Source organism: Narcine bancroftii, chromosome 5, assembly GCF_036971445.1.
Source record: "Narcine bancroftii isolate sNarBan1 chromosome 5, sNarBan1.hap1, whole genome shotgun sequence".
NCBI lineage: Eukaryota > Metazoa > Chordata > Chondrichthyes > Torpediniformes > Narcinidae > Narcine > Narcine bancroftii.
In genome coordinates, this window is record NC_091473.1 from 165,423,088 (window position 1) to 165,444,688 (window position 21,601).

The 21,601-nt window shown below is 41.6% G+C and overlaps 1 protein-coding gene across 11 annotated transcripts in view; it reads left to right on the forward strand.

Moving 5' to 3' along the window:
- The window catches only part of LOC138764132 (protein FAM107B-like), a 196,789-nt gene that overhangs the window by 102,313 nt on the left and 72,875 nt on the right, over window positions 1–21,601 (forward strand). Inside the window, exon 1 of one of the 11 annotated variants that reach the window (XM_069939559.1) lies at window positions 13,378–13,566. The exons of the other annotated variants lie outside the window; for them this stretch is intronic. Coding sequence (XP_069795660.1) covers window positions 13,507–13,566 — 60 coding nt within the window. The 5' untranslated portion in view covers window positions 13,378–13,506. Of the gene's footprint in view, window positions 1–13,377; window positions 13,567–21,601 lie in introns of those variants that run through there. 11 annotated transcript variants of the gene reach the window in all.

Below are 21,601 nucleotides of genomic sequence, written 5' to 3' on the forward strand. Positions count from 1 at the left end.
TGTTTTTTTTAGACTAATTATTTTATAAAGGACTTTTTGTCACGAAGCTAAAAATTGATGAGTTTGATGCAAAAATGTCCTAATAACATGCTATATTTAAAGATTTATGGGCACTATCCATTCAAAGTTTGAGAGCGTTAATATTTGAGAAATGTTAATGTTTTACTGGCCGTTAATGAATAAAATGCTTACAGAGATATTAAAATGGAATTTAGATGATCAGAAACCATTGAAAACTCAACTAATTTGTACTAATTGGATTAATGTGGCTTTCTCTATCATGCACGAAAGGGTATGTCAGAATATGCACAATGTGCTGTTGATTTCCCCCATTACTCTGAGGAAGTACTTCAGTGTCCTTGAATTTTTTTACCACTGTCCTGCTGGTCAGTTGAACAATTACGACATGTGTTACACGTGAGAATTCAGGGCAACTTAATTTGTCAAGTCTAGTAAGTTTCCTGAGAAAACAAAACAGGCTGTACTATTTTCATCCCGATGAGACCTCTTGAGCATTAAAAAGTGCATCAGGACTGGAATCAGGTTTCTCTGGAACGTGAGTGACCCTTGGCCACATTTTCATTGAGTGTGAACAGCGCTGAGCTCGGAGTGAATCCTGCGCGCCTCAAGATGATGAACATCCCGACTTCTGAGTAGCACAGAAAATCCTATCAAGGATTATTTTCTTGACTATTTTTGACTATTTGACTTTTCTTGATTATTTCTCTGCTACACCAGCTTTCCAGGATTTCCAAGGACAATGTTTCCAGAATTATAATTTATACCAGATCAGCCACAGCGGGATGAGCCATGAAAAGTGGGAAATGAGTCAACCCATATTAAGTTTTGGAAAATCAGTGATTTCTGTCTCTTTTCACTCGACATTTAAGTGATTTTCCATCTACAACGTTAAAGGAATTGCATGAAGGTTTGAATCATATTTCATTTTGATTTGTTTGGAACCTTTGGGAGATGGTTGGTGCAGTGAATTATCTCACAATTGTCTTATCTTTGGGCCCTGAACTTTGATCCAATCCACACTGACGTGGCTAATGCCTTCTTTCTTAAGCTCCTGAAATTGTAACTAAGGAACACAAACTAGACATACGTTTTGTGCATATAAAGACAGAATCTGTGGAGAAAAATAGAGTTATCATTTCTGCTTGATGACCTTTCACCAGAATTCCTAAACTAATTGTTTTGGGGATAACAGGTAAATGTAGAAATTTGAGGTGGGTAACATTTAAGTTGAAAATGCTTAACATTCCGCTCACCAGCAACTCAATTATTTTTGGTGCTTAATCATCCCCCAGTAATTATGTAAATTGATTAAATTCCATTTTTGTTCATCTTGTAGGTAGGTAAAGAATATCCATTTATCCACAGGTTAACTTATTTTAAGTGACAGTATAAACAGTTTTGATCAATTCTTCTTTAAGACTGTTGTTCGTCAACAATAACACTGGACAGCAAAGATCTTACTTCCTGAACCCTTTTGGATTTTGGGCTACTACTCACAAAAAAAACACCTTAAAATGTTCCCATCATATACCGTTTTCTAGCCATAACCTCTCTGTGATTTCCTGTCAAAATCTACTTCAAGCATACAAAACTATGAAGAGCAAAATGACATTGAAAATTCATTTTCTGCAATCCCACTTGAACTTCTTCCCTGCCGATCTTAGTGCAGTCAGTGATGAACATGGTGAAAGGTTTCACCAGATTCAGATTTATTGTCAGAGTACATACATATAACTCTGAGATTCTTTTTTATTTTGTGGGTGAGGCAGAATTACCACAAAAAAAAACCCTGAACACAGCATATACTTGTAGATTGGACATTGCCATTTTGGAAAAGTGGTATCAGGGCAACTGGAATCCATCAATGTAGGCTGACTATTGTTGGACACTGAAATGAGAGGCATCAGATAAGCACGTAACATAAACTACCCTGAGCTCCATGAGCTGAATTTATAAAGTACCCATTTACCTTCTCAGTAAAATAACTTAAAGGACAAGAGACGAGCCAATTATGTTGTACATAAGGCATTAAATCTTGTGTGAAAGAATATATTAGCAGTCTAAAATTGCACTCATTTGTTCATTGAGTAATACCTATTTTTCATTACCTTACTTGGTACCAAAATTTCAGGGCAACTGAATCCATCAATGCTGGCCGACTATTGTTGGACACTGACATGAGAGGCATCAGATGCTGAGTACAAAAGAAAATCAGCAGCAAAACATTTTTAGGCCAGTTGAACTAACGCAACGTGTCACCGTCATTATGCAATTAAACGTGCTAAATTCAATAAAAGTTAATTTAATGTTTCTCCAACTTCTTATGTGATACCACAAATCTGAAATTATCTTTGTGTTCAGCTTGAAGTCGTCTATCATAATCCCCAATTTTTCGGGAAGCAAACCTTTTGAAAAAAGTTGTTGTTCAGTGTAATTGGTTCAAGTTCAGACAAAGTTGCTGTGATCAAATTTCGTTAGTGCTGAATTTTCTTCAATGAAATTTTTAAAGGTCAATGAAAATTCATGGAATAATAAAGCATGTAATTAACTGGTTGTGTTGCTACATGCATACAAGTATTAGTTTGAACTGTATCTGTGGAATAACATCTGCTGTCCTTGTACTTGTTGAGTGCATCCATTATCACTTGGTTTTCAAACAAAATTGGACTTCAAGCTGTCTGCGTTTAAAACAAGGAGAAGGTTTGGGTTAAAGCATGCTAACATTTCAGAAAAAGGTGCCAGGCACCTAAAAATGGAGGACAGCCTTTCAGGTATTGCCTCAGAATAAATTCAATAAAGGTAGTTAAATACATTAAAGCCCCCCATGCAGGAATCTTAATAGAATTACACTTGGTCTAAATCCAACATTAACAAAGTGAAGTTTGAATCAGATATTGCTGTCATTCTGAGGCAATACAAAGTTGGACATTTCAAGCAGACACTTAGCTTTGAGTATTTGAAATATTTGAATTATTAACTAAACATGGTTATCTATAATTTTTTAACTTAATTATTTAATTTAGACAAACAACATGGTAATATCTTCTGCCCAAAAGCCCGTCCACCCAATTACACCCAATTGACCTACAACCGCCCAGTACATTTTGAAGGGTGGGAGGAAATTGGAACCCCTGGGGAAAACCCACATAGACATGGGAGAACGTACAAACTCCTTACAGACAGCATGGGATTCGAACCTCGGTCCCGATCGTTGAGTTAACCGTTATCCTTGCATAACCAGTCATTTGGTGGTGGTCATAAGGATCACTTGACAATGCCAGGCTAAATCTCTCATTTTACCAGCAGGGGGAATTGTACACAAAGCTAAGAACGAAAATCTACTCAGATTTGAATAATGATTTGGTGAAACAAGTTTAGCATTCATAAAAATGCAATAAAAATGTCAAAAAAACTCTTTGTAATTTACACCATTAAGGCTGTGGGAATTCCCCAGAGCAGCTCCTGAGAGGGTGGAAAATCGGAAAAGACTGGAAATATTCAGCAGGTCAGGCAACGTTCATGGAAAGAGGAATGAATTGTCGGTCTGAGTCCCAAGTTAGAATAGGAAAGGGAGTTTTAAAAAAGGGACATTTTAATATGTAGTGAGGGTGGGCTGACATTTTAGAACAGAAGTGACATCAGGTCAAGTGGATTAATCCAGCAGTTAGGGAGTGATTATGCTTCCTTTCACTATGGCATTTGAAGTAGTTGATATCGATTGCTCAATGTTCAATTCCATGTTCACGGCTTAGCAAAGAAAGAAGCCCAAGCCTGCATGCAGCAAGATGGGCTGATAAATGGCAAGAATATTTAAAGTATAAAGATGCCAGGCAATAACTATTTCCAACAGGAGAGAGTCGACTCACCTATCTTTCATATCACCAATAGAATTACCATTCTTATTGGAGGAATCACCCTTGACCAGAAACTTGTTGGACCAGCTACATAAACACCCTGGCCACATGAGGAGACAAGGGACAGGTTTCCTGCAGTAAGTGACAACAAGGGGCAAGTCAGGACCATGATTTAATACCCTCCACTCACCCGGATGAGGGCAACCCAACAGTATTAATCAAATTCCACACCATCAGAGACACCAGTCTCTTGAATGGAACCTCGTCAACCAACCGAAACATTCATTCCCAACTCCTCAATATCTCTCGTCAAGAAGGACAGGTGCACAAGAACATCACTACCTGCAGATTTCCCATATCATCCTGTCTTGGAAATATACGAGGTCTAAATTGTTTAAGTCCTTCCTCAATAGCATTGTCAGAATATCTTCATGAGAAGGACTATAGCAGTTGAAGAATATAGCTCACCAATTCCTTTCCAAGGCTGATTATGGGAACCAATAATTGTTGACTTTGCCATTGATGTAAACTCCATTGACAGCACTTTTGACAAGTCAGCACACTGCACTAATAAGCATCAAACACCCAGTAGGTTTCGGATTTCTCATCAGAGTGCATACACGACATCGCATATAACCCTGAGATTCTTTTTCCTGCGGTCAAAGCAGAAATTCAAAAAAGAGAAAGGAAAGCCCAGTAAAGCAACAATTCAAATTTCAGTCAAAATCTGCCTATTGATAGCTTTAGAAACTATTCACAATTCAGAGGGAGGTGAATGTTAGCTGTGATAAACTCAGAAAACTTAAGTTTCAGTCTTTTATTTACTTTGTTTTAGTATCTTAGAGACCTGTAATGATACAAGTATCTGCCCAAGATATATTCCTCTCCAACAACATAATGTTTGTCCGTTCGGGTGGAATTGATTTCCTATGTAAAATGATGATATGAGAAGTCTCATAAGGGAATATTTCAGACTTACTTGAACTTATCAGGCCAGGCTGTTTTAGTTGCATTAAGTCTCTTGTGTCAGCAATGATAACAAAAGTTGACTTACTAAAGCAGTTAACGAAATGAAGCAAATTGATACGAGCCCGAATGTACTTGTGTGTGAAAAGTGCGATGTCCACAAGCTCAACGGCCTATTGAAGAAATTCAAGAAAATTTTTAGCTATTTTCATTCAGATGCAGTCAATTTCAAGTTATTTCTCCGTTCTGTATTTCATTGTTGAATTCTGTTGGTCAATAGTTGCGGCAGGGTCAATTCTGTCCTTTAAGAGGAGGTTAGATGAGTACATGGTTGAGAGGAGGTTGGAGGGTTATTGGCAAGAGAGTGGGTAGGTGGAACTAATGGAGTTTCATGTAAATCGGTGCGGACTAGAAGGGCAGATATGGCCTGTTTCCATACTGTAAAATGTAATACGGTAAAAATGTAATATGGTAAACCAAATATTGGGACTTCAGTGCCTGCAAATGTGAAATGAAGTACCATCATTTTTAATCATTATTATTATGTTTACAGATCATTTTTTTAAAATAGCTTAATTTATTTATGTAAATTTCTACTTTTGAAAATGAAATGTTGCACTACTTAAATTCAGCATTATTGGATAGACCAAAGTTCCCCAAACTGAGTGGTGGAAAAGATGTGCACATTTTTCAACATCTTTCCTTTTTTTTTGCCTTTGGTTGCATGTTTAAGATGCAAAGTGCCTTTAAGTTTGTTTCTTTTTTAGACATACAGAACAGTAACAGTAATAGGCCATTTTGGCCCAAGAGATCCTGTTGCCCAACTTACATCCAAGTAACCTATGCTCCCCTCCCACCCCCCCCCCCCCTGCTCCTCCCCACCACCTCCCGGTGCGTTTTGAATGATGGGAGGAAACCGGAGCCTCTCCCCACCCAGAAGGACGAGGGATAACCCCCTCTCCCTGCCCAGTAGGTCAGGGCCAGGGGACATGACCTCTCCCTGCCCAGTGGGACAGGGAGAATGGGAGATGTGACCTCTTCCTGCCCAGCGGGACAGGGATGGGGATGCAGCCTCTTCCTGCCCAGCGGGTCAGGGATGGGGATGCAACCTTTCCCTGGCCAGCGGCAAGGGAGATGGGGCCGGGGGGGGTGGGGGGGGGCAGGGGGGAATGGTGATATCTGCTTTAACATTTCATTGAAATTGGCAAGGTCAGCAAAAACATTGCACGTTAAATTAATTGTTGGTTTCATATATTAAACTAAATCAGTGATTTCTGTTCGAATAAATACAACCATAGGTGATAGCAATTGTTTGAACTTTAATATGTCTACATTTTAATCATGATTTTGCATAATCATTAATAAATGAAAGCCTAATTTTCTCCTTCGCTGCAGGGATATTTGATCTGTTATTATTTGTGCAACAGGTGTAGAAAATGTGCAATGTATAAACCGTTTTGAACAAAATCTCAGCAAAGCAAAAGGGAAAAGCTGAACTCGCGTTTGTAAATTGAGTTGTAAAATCATAATGCTGGTGAAATTCCTACGGATGCTGTGAGACCCGAAGATCTATTACCAATGCTTCAGGCCTGAGCCCTTCTTCAAGGTATCTTTACCTCCTGTGGATGCTACAGGACTGGCTGAGTTCCTCCAGCATTTCTGTGTTTTACTAGTCACACCGTCGGATGAAGGGTGTGGGGCAGTGGGGTAAAGACAGGGAGGGGGGGCGTTACTAAAGCTCAGCCTAGGGCCCGGGTGGTAGTTAATCTGCCACTGACCGACTCCTACAACTATCTCAACTACACTTCCTCACACCCTGTACCATGCGAGGATTCCCTTCTCCCAATTTCTCTGTCTCCACCACATCTGTTCCCAGGATGAGGTCTTCTAGTCCAGATCATCTGAAATGTCTGCCTTCTTCCACAAATATAGCTTCCCTTCCACCACCATCAACTCAGCCCTCACCTGCATCTCCTCCATCTCCTGCAAATCTGCCCTGGTCTCCTCTACCCCAGGCACAATAAACACAGGATTCCCCTCATCCTCACCTAGCTCCTCACCAGCCTCTGCATCCATCACATTATCCTCCAGAATTTCTGGTACTTACAGCTGGATCCCACTACCAGACACATCTTACCCTCTCCTCCTCTCTCTGCCTTCCATTGGGTCTGCTCCCTTCATGCCTTCGTTGAGCATTCATCCTTCCCTACCAATTCCCCTTCCCCTGTGGCCGCAGGAGGTGCCACACATCCTCACCACTGTCTGGAGCCCTAAACAGGCCTTTCAAGTGAAGCCACACTTCACCTGTGCATCCACAGGACTGATTTACTACATCCAGGGTTCCCTTTGTGGCCTTGTCTACATCAGAGAGACTGGGGGCAGACTGGTAGATCGCTTCGCTGAGCATCTTCGCTCCATCTCCAACAGTGACTGGGACCTCCCAGTGGCCAATCACTTCAGTTCTGTGCCCCACTCCCATATGTCTGTCCATGACCGCATGGATTATTCCACCAAGACCACCTGCAAATTGGAGGAGCAATACCTGATTTTCCCTCTGGGCGCTCTCCAGCCAGATGGTATTAACATTGATCTCTCCAGTTTCTGCCAACCTGCTCTCCTTTTCCCCCTGCCTTTTTTCCCTCAGCTCTCCACCCCTTCTTTCTCTGCTTGCCTAGCCACCCCTCCTCCCCCACTTGCTGCTGCGCCTTCCCTCCCTTCTCCACCTATTACCTCCTACCTTTGCGACCACGGTCCTCCCCCCTTCCCCCTGCCCCCCACGCTCCCCCCCCTTACCTTTTCATTCGGATGCCTGCCGACATTTTCCCATACCTTGATGAAGGGCTCAAGCCTGAACCGTTGGTTATGTATTTTTAGCTTTGCTCTATAAAAGACACTGTTTAACCTGCTGAGTTTCTCCAGCATTGTGTTTTTACTTCCCAGCAACTGGAATGATTGGAGGCTTTGCTTATTAAACCTTGTTTTTGTTCATTAGAGAGGGAGAATAGTTTTACTTCCTATCAAACAGAATATGAGAGTATGAAATGACTTGCACGCTATTCACAATATTGTTCCTTCCAACCACAATGTCCCAATAATTCTGCATGTCTGATTATGTTTCAGCAGCTGGAATGACAGCGTGGGTTGCACTAAAGCTGAGAAGTAATGTCAGGGTTAATGAATTGTAAATGACACTAAAAAATATTTTCAATAAATTGAAATCATCCTAAAACATTAAGATTAATCCACAACAAAGCTAAAAAAAAATCTCTGATATCAATTGTGAACAAGATGCACAAAAACTGCATTCTTTGTTCTTATTGAAATGTAAGGCCGTTGCAACCTTAAATACTGCCTCTTATAAGTACTTAGACTTCCTTGCTTGTGGAGGTCAAGGTCCCAGTCATCCTCACCTTCCAGATCTTTGGATCACACCAAACTGCAGCTGTTGATTTCAGCCATGCCTCTGCTGCTCGCTGCTAAGTAGGTCATCCAAGGGCCATCCTCAGGATAGGAGATCGTCTACTTCTCTCCTTTGGCTCAAAGGAGCAAGCAGAGCAGGTATGGGGGCTTGTTTGCGTTGCAGGCCTCCGTCCAGAACGGCCAAGCCCTCAAGGGTCTCTGTCACCTTGAGATAAAGAAACTTTCTCCTGCAAACACTGCCCTTCACTATCATTGAAGCATCCATTCATTAAGCAGCGACATCCCCCTGTAACTGGAAGAGTATTGCCCCTTTTAAGAGAGAGTTCTAAAGGTGACACTTTCAAAGTCCAGAACCAAATCAGCAATCACTTGTGACACACATCACTTTGAAACATCACATTAGAAGCAATAAGGAGATAAGCAAGAAAGTCTGCAGTTTGTAGTTTAACGCACAAAAATGCTGCCAAAAATCAGTAGGTCTTGCAGCGTTCTTTATGCTGTGCTGACTATATCCCTAAAAAAAATTACTGAACCCCATAACCCTCTATCTATGTGCCTGTCTAAGAGTCTCTTTAATGCCTCAGTCTCCACCACCATCCCCAGCAAGGCATTCCAGGCACCCACAACTCTTTTAAAAAAACCTTCCCAACTTTATGCATATGTTCCCTGATGTTTGCCATTCCTGCCCTGGGAAACAAGTGCTGGCTGTCCACCCTATTGATGCCTCTCTTAATCTTGTAGACCTCTATCAAGTCTCCTCTCATCCTTTCTACACACCAAAGAGAAACGACCCAGCTCTGCTAACCTTCCCTCATAAAACTTGTAGATGCGCGTGAGAGGGCAGCGGAGAAAAAAGCTGGGAAATGATGGGGGGAGGAGATAATTCTCTAATTTGGGAGGGAAGAGGGTGAAAGGCCGGAGGAAAGGGTGAGAGACAGGGGAGGGCCCAAACAGAAACACCAGAAATGTTGATGTTGATGCCATCTAGTGGAAAGTGCCCGGATGGAATATTGGATTCCTCCAATTTGTAGGTGGCCATTTTGGTACAACATTGCACAGCAAAACCCCTTTCTTCTTTTTCATTATTTTTATTAATTTTATTAAGTAAATGTTACATAGATAAATAACCATGAATAGAACAATAATCAAACGCATAATACTAGTGGCAGTAATGACAAAACCTACGTTACATTGACATTTTCAAGTTAATTTAACTTTCACGGAGTTATGCACAACAATGAAATTATAACAATGTAATTTATAGGGCTTTAAAAAAAAAGCTTAAATAATCACATGAAATACTGGAACCTGTGTGCTTTTCACTGATTCCACTTGCAGTTTACTATTTTAGCCTAATGCATTTACTCATTGTTAATCGTAGTTTCGTAGCCTCCGGGTTATTCCAGATTGTGATAGTGATCTTTTAACCTTCCGGCTGTCACGCACTGCATTTTATGTGCATGCTTATTCTTGTAGTAGGTTTACTGATGTCATTTGGTTTGATGGGAATTCAGCATTGAATGACAAAGCGAGTAATCAATCAATTAATTTACACACTTACAGCATACAGGAGTATTGCAACCCCTTGCATAGAACCATACAGCACAGAAACAGGCCCCTTCGGCCCTTCTAGTCTGGGCCAAACTGTTTTTTTTTGCCTAGTCCCACTGACCTGCACCCAGTCCATAGCCCTCCATGCTCTTCCCATCCACACACTCGTCCAAATCTTCTTAAATGTTGAAATTGAGCCCACATTCACCACTTCAGCTGGCAGCTCGTTCCACACTCCCACCTCTCTCTATGTAAAGAAGTTCCCTCTAAACTTTTCCCCTTTCACTCTTAACCCATGGAACCAATTACCAGTTGCCATGATGAATGCTGAAAATGTGCACTTTAATTTGGAGGCATTTTACAACCAAATCTTTAATAACGAGCCCAGTGAAGAAGCCAGCATTATTGACACCACGATGTAAGCATATATGCTCGTTGTACTAATTCTGTAATAACTGTAGGATTATTGCCCACCTCACTGACAAAAGGCAAAGGAGGAAAAACCCAACACCCAACCCCAACCAACCAATTTTCCCCTGCAGCCGCTGCAACCGTGTCTGCCTGTCCCGCATCGGACTTGTCAGCCACAAACGAGCCTGCAGCTGACGTGGACTTTTACCCCCTCCATAAATCTTCGTCCGCGAAGCCAAGCCAAAGAAGAAGATATATTTACATCACACTAACTGAAGTATCATGCTTAACCAGTGTGAGTAAGGACAGCCAACACCCAACAAAGTGAAGACAAGAAAGGATTGCAAATGAATGGGAATGGTGCCTGAAAGTTTGGTTTCAGGGAATTTTAAAAAAGATGAAAATTACTGGTTGCAAAATATACTCAGAAAAGATCAGAAAGATTTTGTCCAACAGGTGGGATTACTAATGAGGAGAAAACAATGAACATAAATTATTCAGGGACATGATGAAGAATCCCACAAAACTTTAGAGGAATACACTTCAATTCCAATTACTCCAGGGCATGCATCCAAAAAAAAAGATGATACTCTGTACCCAAAATCCTGCAGTGGTGCATTACTCCAGATCATATCATAAGCCAAGAAGACGTACTTTGCACACATTAGACCATACATTAGGAAAGATTTCAGTGATGGAGAAACTAACAAATGTGGATTGCACTTCTCAGAGGGAAAATAGATAAAATGTGTTTAAAAGTCGGGAAGATTTTGATGGAAAAGCTGGTTTCACTTGCCACAGGACACGAGTTTAAGAAAATGTACAAAAGATCTAGTGGAGTTTGGGATGAATTTGCTGAAATTAGTAACTGAAATGGACAGACAAACCAGTACAAACTGAATCAAATTATCAACAAGCAGCACTGGCTGCAAGTCGCATATACTCTGGGGCAGAAGCCACGCAGGAGTAAATGACTGTGTATTTCTAAGAGATTCAATGTAAATTAATTTAATTTTAAAACGGACATACATACAAAAAAAAGTGACTCATTATCATCTGCCTTTCCCTGATTATAGATTGCATTTGATAGCTCATTGTGAGCCCTGTCCTGTTCCTAATATGAGTGAGTTGAATTTTGTCTGCGTCATGTATGCAATAGGTCAAAACAAACAGGTATTTTTGTGCAGTTTAATGTCGTGCGTGTTAATAATTGATCACTTTTTTCCTATAATAAGCAAATGTATTTTGTAGCCAGGCTATTAACCCTGTCGTATTAAATGTCCTTTTGTATTTCCTTTATTATCTGAGATGAACTCAGAGCATCAATAGCCTTTAAAATTCTAAGATGACATTATTTGGATGGAAACGTAGTTGACAGTAGCCATGGAACTAAAACATGAAAATCTGCAGACTCCGTGGTTGAGGTAAAAACACAACGCTGGAGAAACTCATCGGGTAAAACAGAGTCCTTTATGTAGCAAAACTAAAGATACATGATGAAGGTACCTTGATGAAGGCCTCAAGACCAAAATGTTGGTTATATATCTATACAGTACCCTGGTTGACAAGCTGAGTTTCTCCAACATTGTGGTTTTTTTTCTACAGTTAGTTACGCTGATTTCTGGGATCATTCTGTGGAAGGGTTAATCTGGTGATTTACACCAGAAGTGATTTTGATACATTTATCCCTCACCTTTATACAATTAGTTGGTGTAAATCATCTCGGAATCTACTGAGAGACATCAATGGGCAAGTCATTCAACCTACTCAAAATATGTAGGGTGAGCGGCAGGCCACCGAGGGAAGCCAGGGACAGAATCAGGTACTAGCCAGCTATGGCCGGGGCTTGCAGGCGATTACATCCTACAAGGCAAAGCTCAAGCAGAAGTTGGCAACCCTGTGATAGGTGTTTCAGGGGCCAACATCAGAGCATCTTTTGACAGGGTGAACCCTTGCAAAGTGTCAGGCGTACCGAGATGGCGTACCGAGCAGGGTCCTTAAAATCTGTGCCAATCAACTAGCTGGAGTGTTGACAGACATTTTTAATCTCTCACTGTTGCAGTTGGCGGTTACCACCTGCCTCAAAATGCCATCAATTGGTGCCCAAGAAGAACAGAGAGAACAGCCTCAATGACTATCCTCCAGTAGTCCTCATATTTACTATAACGAGATGCATTGAGAGGTTGGTCATGGCCAGAATGAACTCGTACCTAAGTAAAGACCTGGACCCACTGCAATTCACCTCCACCGCAACTGTATCACAGCAGACACAATCTCATTGGGTTTGCACTCATCCCTGGAGCACCTGAACACCTAAATCAGGTTGCTTTCCGTCGACTACAGCACAGCCTTCCACACTGAAATCCCTTTAGTCCTGGTCAGCAAGCTTCGAACCTAGGTCTCTGCACCTTCATTTGCAACTGGATCCATGACTTCCTCATCGGAACACCACAATGACAACGTCTCCTCCCCCCTGACGATCGACACAGGCGCTCCTCAAGGATGCGGGCTTAGACAACTGCTCTGCTCTACTCTCTCTACACCCATGACTGTGTGGCTAGGAACAATTCAAGTATCATGCACAAATATGCTGATGACACTACAGCTGTCAGTAGAATTGTGAAAGAATAAGTTTAATAAATATGCTTAACAAAGGATTAATGAGTTGGGTGAGAATATAGTTTCCTTGTAACAGAGGTGGGAATGTGACGGCCTTCTAACGTGACCTTCCCTGTGCTGTAGTGAGATAGTAACTCACACCACAAAGAATGTAGTAAAAATAAATACACCAAGAGTAAGGACACCCTGACATTTCCCAGCCATCTGCAGACACCACAAGGGAAGATATTGATGTAAAAACAAGAATCGACAGCTGTGTGAAACTCATGTGAAGTTGTAGGGCCTCACACACACCCTGCCCAAAGATGTATAAAAGCGGGAAGAGCAATCTTCCTGCTTTGAGTGGGGCTCAGTGTAGAGAACGAGTTAGTGACTCTCTCTTTGTACTCCTCACTCCCACACGCGTTAACAAGGCTGAATAAACTGTTGTGCAATTAATTGATTCTGCTGTTTGTTTTATTGGAGCATGGGTGGACTTTTACAGAATCATAGATGGCAATGTGGAAGCGTACAGGATTGAGGTAGATCAGCTCGTTAAGTGGTGTCACAACTACACCTGAAACTCAATATTAGCAAGACTAAGGAACTGCTTGTGGACTTCAGGAAGGGACATTGCCAGGGTATCACCTACCATTGATTGACTTTGAGCTGTTCAGAGTAACTTATGTTGCGAGTGATGACCTCTGGGCCAGAGCAGAGGACAGCAATGACAATAATGAATTGGGTGAGTGCAGAAGCTTCATGTCACTGTCAGCTGAATCTGAATTTGCCAGCATTTGCTCTTAGTCACTAAAGCACTTGTTAAATGTTAACATTGTTGGCCCGTGTCCAGTGCAGTGTACAGACACTGGCTTGGTGTTCATAGAGAAATATTGATCAAAGAGTCAGATTGTCACCAGTACCTGGGTCAGCCCAAGTGTTGGAACAACAGGGATGGGGAGGTGTGTAGGAAAAATGGCATTAAAAGAAAAATAAAGCAGATCATTTAAAATTTAAAACATTACAAAAATTAAGAAGCAAAATAAATATGTAGCAAGGGATTGATTTCCGTGGTAAAATTCCAAAAACTGAAGCACTCTGCTCTCATGCCTGAGTTGATTTGATACATTGCACTTCTGTGGTTTTCCAGAGTGAACCATCATGGAACCAATCAGAGAAGAGGCTATTTTAGACATCTCTTTTGTCAGGAGAGAGGATAATTTTGTAAACAAGAAATAACAGGATGAGCATTAAAAATCTTGTCTTGGCGTGGGCCAGTGTGCTGAAATCCAAAACTAATGTCTTAAACCTAAATAGCAAGGCATAAAGTAGATATTATCAGTGTATAAAATGAGTTGCTGGAGGAACTGAGCAGGTCAGGCTGAATCTGTGGAGTCAGAGTGAAACATGCAAGTCCGCTGGTGCTGTGATTGTAGTAAAAACACACTGAAATGTTGGCGAACTGAGCTGGTAGCATCCACAGGAGGTCAAGATTATATCATCAACGTTTCGAGCCTGAGCCCTACTTCAAGGATTCCACTTGGATTTGCGGGGTCATAGTTTTAAGCTGAAAGGGTGAGGTACAGGGGGAACATTAGGGGAAAAATGGAATGGGCTGCCATCTGATGTGGTGAATGCGGGCTCGATCTTGTGTTTTAAAAATAGATTGGATAGATACATGAGTGGGAGAGGTCTGGAGGGATATGGAATGGGAGCTGGTCAATGGGATTAGTGGAATAATGGTCGGCACAGACTAGAAGGGCCAAATAGCCTGTAGCGTTCTGTAGTTTTATGGGAGAACCAAAACCAGTCCTCGTCAAGGGGTCAGCAGTGGAGAGGGCAAAAAACATCAAATTCCTGGATGTCAACATCTCTGAAGACCTCCATGTTGAGGCGATCATGAAGAAGGCTTGCGAATGGCTATCGTTCATGAGGAGTTGAGGAGATTTGGTATGTTACCAAAGACTCTTGCAAATTTATTCAGGTACACCATGGAGAATATTCTGTTTGGTAGTGGATGTGCTAATGAACAGGACAGGAAAAGGCGACGGAGGGTTGTAAACTCGGCCATCGACATCAGGCACCAGTCTTCACTCTATCAAGGGCACCTACAAGAGGTAGTGTCCCAAGGAAGTATCCTCAAGGACCTCCACCACCTAGGCCATGCCTTCTTCACTCTTCTACCATTGGGCAGGAGGTACAGGAGCCTGAAGACGAACACCCAACAGTGCGTGCAAAAACAGCTTCTTCCCCACCGCCATCGGATTTCTGAATGGTCAATGAACCACAGACACGACCTCACTTTTTCTCTTATTTTGCACACGTTTATTTATTTTTTAAATAGTACATTTGTAGAAATGTAATTTATAGCAATTTAAGGAGTTTAGAGCATGGATTGGCATGTGGAATTATGACTGTGGGCATTACTGAAACTTGGCTGCAGGAGGGGCAAGACTGGCAGCTCAATGTTCCGGGCTTCCGTTGCTTTAGACGTGATAGAGTGGGAGGGATGAAAGGGGGAGGAGCGACATTTCTCGTCAAGGAAGATATCACGGCTGTGCTCAGGCAGGACAGACAAGGGGTCTCATCAACTGAGGCTATATGGGTGGAGCTGAGGAACGGGAAAGGTATGATCACACTCATGGGGTAGTATTATAGACTGCCCAATAGTCAGCAAGAATTAGAAGAGAAAATCTGTAGAGAGATAGCAGCCAGCTGCAGGAAACATAAGGTTCTGATAGTAGGAGATTTAAACTTTCCACATATTGTCTGGGACTCCCATACTGTAAAGTAGCTGCCATGATTGGTGCAGATGATCCTAAGATTGGAGGTGTTGTGGTCAGCAAGGAAGGTTTCCAAAGCTTGCAGAAGGATCTGGGCCAGCTGGAAAAATGGGATGAAAAATGAGAGATGGAATTTAAAGCAGACAAGTGGGAGGAGTTACAGAAGGACAAACAAAGAAAGGACATACATGGTGAATGGTCGGACACTGAGGAGTGCGGTAGAACAGAGGGATCTGGAAAAACAGCTAATAATTCCCTGAAAGTGGTGTCACAGTTAGATAGGTTTGTAAAGAGAGCTTTTGGTATATGGGCCTTCATAAATAAAAGTATTGAGTATACGAGTTGGGATATTATGGTAAAGTTGTATAAGACAGTGATGCCAAATTTGGATTATTGTGTGCAGTTTTGGTCACATAACTACAGGAAAGATATAAATAAGATGGAAAGAGTGCAGAGAAGATTTACTAGGATGTTCCCGGACCTCAGGAACTGAGTTACAGGGAAAGGTTAAACAGGTTAGGACTTTATTCCCTGGAGCGTAGAAGAATGAGGGGAGTTTTGATAGACATATTTAAAATTATAAGGGGGATAGACAGAGTAAATGTAGGTCAGCTTTTTCCACTGAGGGTAGGTGAGATACAAACCAGAGGACGAGTTAAGGATGAAAGGGGAAAAGTTTAGGGGGAACATGAAGGGAAAATTTCTTCACTCAGAGGGTGGTGGGAGTATGGAATGAGCTACTAGCTGAGCTGGTAAAAGTGGGCTAAATTTTAACATTTAATAAGACTTTGGACAGGTACCTGGATGGGAGAGGTATGGAGGGCTATAGACTGGGTACAGGTCAGTGGGACTAGACTGAAAAATGGCTCAGCACAGACTAGAAGGGCTGAAGGGGCCTGTTTCTGTGCTGCAATGTTCTATGGTTCTAATACTGCTGCCGCAAAGCGAATTTTGTGATACGTGTTCATGACAATAAACCTGATTCTGATTCTGCCTTGCTCCACTCATCTCTTCACGTGGTCTCAGAAACCATTTAAATCTTTGCTGAAACCTATTAAAATAAGTCTTGGCTACAGGCCTGTTTTTGGAGGCTGGTGTCAGGGATTATTACAATTTAAAGGCAACAGGCATATCTTATGAGGCAACTATGCTCTGGCTGCAGCAGAGCATGAATATTTGTTTGGACATAGATGGAAAGGGCTCTAGATTGGGCACCGAGCCTTGTCTACACTTTTTTTGGATACCCTGCTTCAGCTGGTGAAGTGAATAAGCAAATTCCATTGTCCCCTAACCCAGCCTCCAAGCAAAAGGTCTGGTGCCAATGGGAAGAGGCTACAGTAAAGTTCAAAACCAGGAGTACAGCTATCAGGTCAAGATGAGATTGTGGAGCATTTCAACCCAATATTTCTAACCAATGGTGATCCATGTAATGACCCTTTGAACACTCACACCACACTAGATGTTTGGATGTCAACTTTGCATTGCATAAATGGATGATTCTAGGTTGTTACAAGGAAATTTCTTGGTTGGCAAACCTTGTGCTATATTGGTTGTGTCCCTGGAATAATTATTAATTTGTAATGGTAATTGTAAGTAATAAAAATGCTAAAGCAGGGGTGGCCAAACACTTCTGGTTGTGGGCCAGATCCAGAAAAATATAAGGAGTCACGTTTCAGTAGCTTATTGATGTGCTCACATATTACAGAAGGCATTTCTGTATCTCCTGCTCTTAATTTTAATTTACATGAGTACAATAAAGGTCTTTAAAACCCTCATTCAAAAAGCAGCACAAAATGAAAACCTGGGTGGAGAATAAGAACAAGAGAAATGATCAAGGGATAAGGCCGTCTCCAACATAACTCCACCTGTCTCGGTGAGTATAGTTCATGGCCCAAATGTCCACTTTAATGATTATGTTGCAATGTGTAAATCTGTAGATAGGCTATAAAAGTTAACAGATTTTTTGCAAATCAAGCAAGCACACTTCCTCTTGACTTCTGTGAAGAAGTCTTCATTTTCACACTGTGTCTGAAATTTTCAGCACTCCCTTGCTATTTTCCATCTTTTTGGTTCTGCCATGTCTAATTAACTGAGGCAAACTTTTTTTTAATGTTTTTATCGATTAGTAACATTGCAACGGTCGGTCTAGCGGTGGTTCGAAATGGTGGCGACATCTAGTGTTGAAACTATGAAATGCAATGTACATACGGTGCCATTTATTGTTAGAAACTATGTTCTAACGGACCACTTAAAAATGGGCAATGGGCCAAAGTTGGCCTGGGGGGGGGGGCATAGTTTGACCACCCCTGGCTTAGGGAATTCATCAGTACTGGTGTGTTTACAAGAAGGACTGGATAAGATCGAAAGGCCAAAAACTATAGACATTGATGAGGAAAGTTACAAGCGAACTTTTACTTATGGGACAGACCCTGATTACTCATGAATGATAATGATATATTTAAACCACTGTGGTGGTGGGGGGTGGGGGGGAGTGAGAGAGAAGCCATAGTACTAAGTTGCCATTCTGTGAGATCACAGATTGTCTTTTCCTTGGCTTATTACTGAATTAATTTCACATCTGAGCTATCATTCAGTTTTGAAGGTTACATTCAAACTATTTACCTGTCCTTTCACTTGGCCTGATGATTATGCATTTGCTTCGGAATCCTAGTTTTCTCTACTGGTAGAGAAGAAACTAGAATCAGCAGAATGGTCTTGAAATATATTCTCCCTTTGCTGGTTTCCCTCTCATATTTCCTTCCACTGTGTAAAACTTCATACATGTCATTCAATTGCTGATGCATTGGAAGAGTAATGACAGACTTATCGTGGTATCTGTAGGACGAAAAACAAGTATTGGGGCCAATAATTTTCAGAGAGCAAGAGACAGTGAAATGCCTTCTGAAAGGAAGCCGTGCCTAAGTAAGTATTGCCTAGCAACCATGGGGATGGCACAATAGCCTCCCATAGAAAAATTGAATGATACAAACACCCCTTTGTTCATTTACTCTGTTCTGTACAGTCCCTGCGAATTAAGCAGCTATTTTTTTGAAGCTAAGGGAACTTCTTTCTCAACTCTGAATTTGTATTGGCCACTTCATTATTTCATGATCCCAGAAATAGATTCCAGACATTAAGTTAAGCAATGAAAACATACTCATGACATGTATTTAGATATTTAAATGATAAACATGGATTGGTGGGGCAAGATAATCAGATCATTTTATTTGGTAAATCTGGCTCTTTGGCAATACAAATAACATTAAATGATTTTGTTTCCTCAGTTGCAAAAAACAGGTTCGCACCCATCACTATCACATGCCACCTTCCCCGTCCAGCATGCTTGAATTTTCTTTTAGTCAGTTTACAAAAGGCACATCATCTTCTGAATCTATGCAAGAAGAAGAAAAAAAGATTTGTCTGGATTCTTCGTCAAAATTCTCTGATGTAAGTCAGCATGGGATTGAAGGACCAAATGCAGGTTGTTTCCAACAAAAGCCTTATGTACAAATTTAAGCTGAAACCACTCACCCCCCCCCCCCCCCTCACCGAGTTCCTCCAGCAGACTCTGCAGACTCCAGCATCTGTACTCTCTTGTGCGGCGAACGATCTGGCTGTCCTTCTTGGTAGTGTAAGGTAAAAACATCATGAGATGGGACCGGAGAAGGAGTCACCCAGTACTAAGGAGTAACAGAATGCAGATGTGACCTTGTACACTCAAGATAAGCTTTGCACTAACAAGAATGATGTGCAGCAGACTAACAGAGAAGGGTAGCAACAGTTAATTCATTGGACAATGTAATGGTATGATAATTTACTAAGTACGTATCCTAAGGTATATAAAAAACACCACTTGCTGATAACGGCAGAATGCGCCTTCTCCAACTAACACTGTTAGTTGCAAGTGTTACAATCCAGCAATAAAGAACAAAGAACCTTGATTTCGACTCAGTCTGGTGTTTGACTCACTCGTTCATGAACAAAGCAGACCTAACAGTAGTCACCTGGCCATCTGGCTGAACCTGCAATGTGATCGCCTCCTAAAACTCCCATCTAGAATACTCTCTTCCTCCTGCATACACCTCGATATGAAATGCAAAAAAATAAATGTTGCTTAATGATATTTAAGGACAAACTCAAAGTCATGCAAGCAATATGAAAAGTGGGCAGATTATGAAAATTACGAGCAAGATGGTATTCAGAAACTTGTGTTCTTCCTCAGTGGGATTCAACTCCACTAATCCCATGTCTGCGCAACAGTTTCTATTTCTGCTATATTATCCATTTTATATGACGTTGAAGTTTTTGCTAAAATGGTCACCTGTGGTAAAATGTTCTGGATTTCAATGTTAGATCAAATGAATACTTATCCTAAAGACAAATTAAATATGAATATTTCCATTTGCCTTCAAATGCAATTATAGGTCATCAGTTTCAGCTTTTCTAATGGCGTATACAGAGCCGTTGTCATACCCACACTCCTGTTCGGCTCCGAATCATGGGTCCTCTACCGGCACCACCTACGGCTCCTAGAACGCTTCCACCAGCGTTGTCTCCGCTCCATCCTCAACATCCATTGGAGCGCTCACACCCCTAACGTCGAGGTACTCGAGATGGCAGAGGTCGACAGCATCGAGTCCACGCTGCTGAAGATCCAGCTGCGCTGGATGGGTCACGTCTCCAGAATGGAGGACCATCGCCTTCCCAAGATCGTATTATATGGCGAGCTCTCCACTGGCCACCGTGACAGAGGTGCACCAAAGAAAAGGTACAAGGACTGCCTAAAGAAATCTCTTGGTGCCTGCCACATTGACCACCGCCAGTGGGCTGATAACGCCTCAAACCGTGCATCTTGGCGCCTCACAGTTTGGCGGGCAGCAGCCTCCTTTGAAGAAGACCGCAGAGCCCACCTCACTGACAAAAGGCAAAGGAGGAAAAACCCAACACCCAACCCCAACCAACCAATTTTCCCTTGCAACCGCTGCAATCGTGTCTGCCTGTCCCGCATCGGACTGGTCAGCCACAAACGAGCCTGCAGCTGACGTGGACTTTTTACCCCCTCCATAAATCTTCGTCCGCGAAGCCAAGCCAAAGAAGAAAGACATAATACTATATTGGAATTTAAAACTGCACGCATCTATTTCTCATTTATCTCCCCTGGTTTTAGGTTTATAGGATACCTTGCCTAAGTGATCATTATTAAAGTGTGAGTCATCAGTTGGTTTCAGAAGCTCATACATCACAAGGACATCAGTAGGAAGTGCTAAGTTGGATTTCTAACTCATGCACCTGAGCCATACCTACCTTGAGGAACTGTGTGCATATAAAGGGATTTCTGTTTGGCCAGAGTAAAAAGGGAGTGTAACTTGGATCAATAGAGTTTTGTGAAACGTGGAAGAAATTCAGTGGAATATTTCATTTGATGCGGACAATACAAATTTTTCGCCAGCTCAGTATTGGTTCTGAAGGGTCATTTCATTTGAGTTTAACCGATAAATCTCATGATGAGGGGTTTCTTTTGGCATCTACCATGAGCTGATATTTTCTGGGAAGGATGACTCTAGTGCTGCCCCTGCAGAAATCTATAAAGAGACCAAGAAAAAACCATTGCATTTTTAGCAGCCTCTGGCAAAGACACAGACCCCAAACTCACACTTGGTAGATTCAGCTGCAAATGGCAAAAAATCTTCTTCCGGCAGCTCAGCTCTCTCCCTATTAGTTCTGATTAGTTTTTCCCTGCATTCGTATTTCTCAAACAGAATCATTTAATCTGCTAACATGCAAACATGAACACCACGGGGGAAAAAAACTTTCACTTCACATCAGTGGAGCCCTTTTAATATGAAGGTGACTTACTATGAATATTGAACCTATTTTGCCTCTCATTTTGTTCAAGAAATGTTAAATTGTTTTTCTAATACAGGTATTGCCTGCTTTACGAATACTCGCTTGACGAAAATTTGCTTTTACAAAGAAACCTGTGTTCGTTATCCGAAA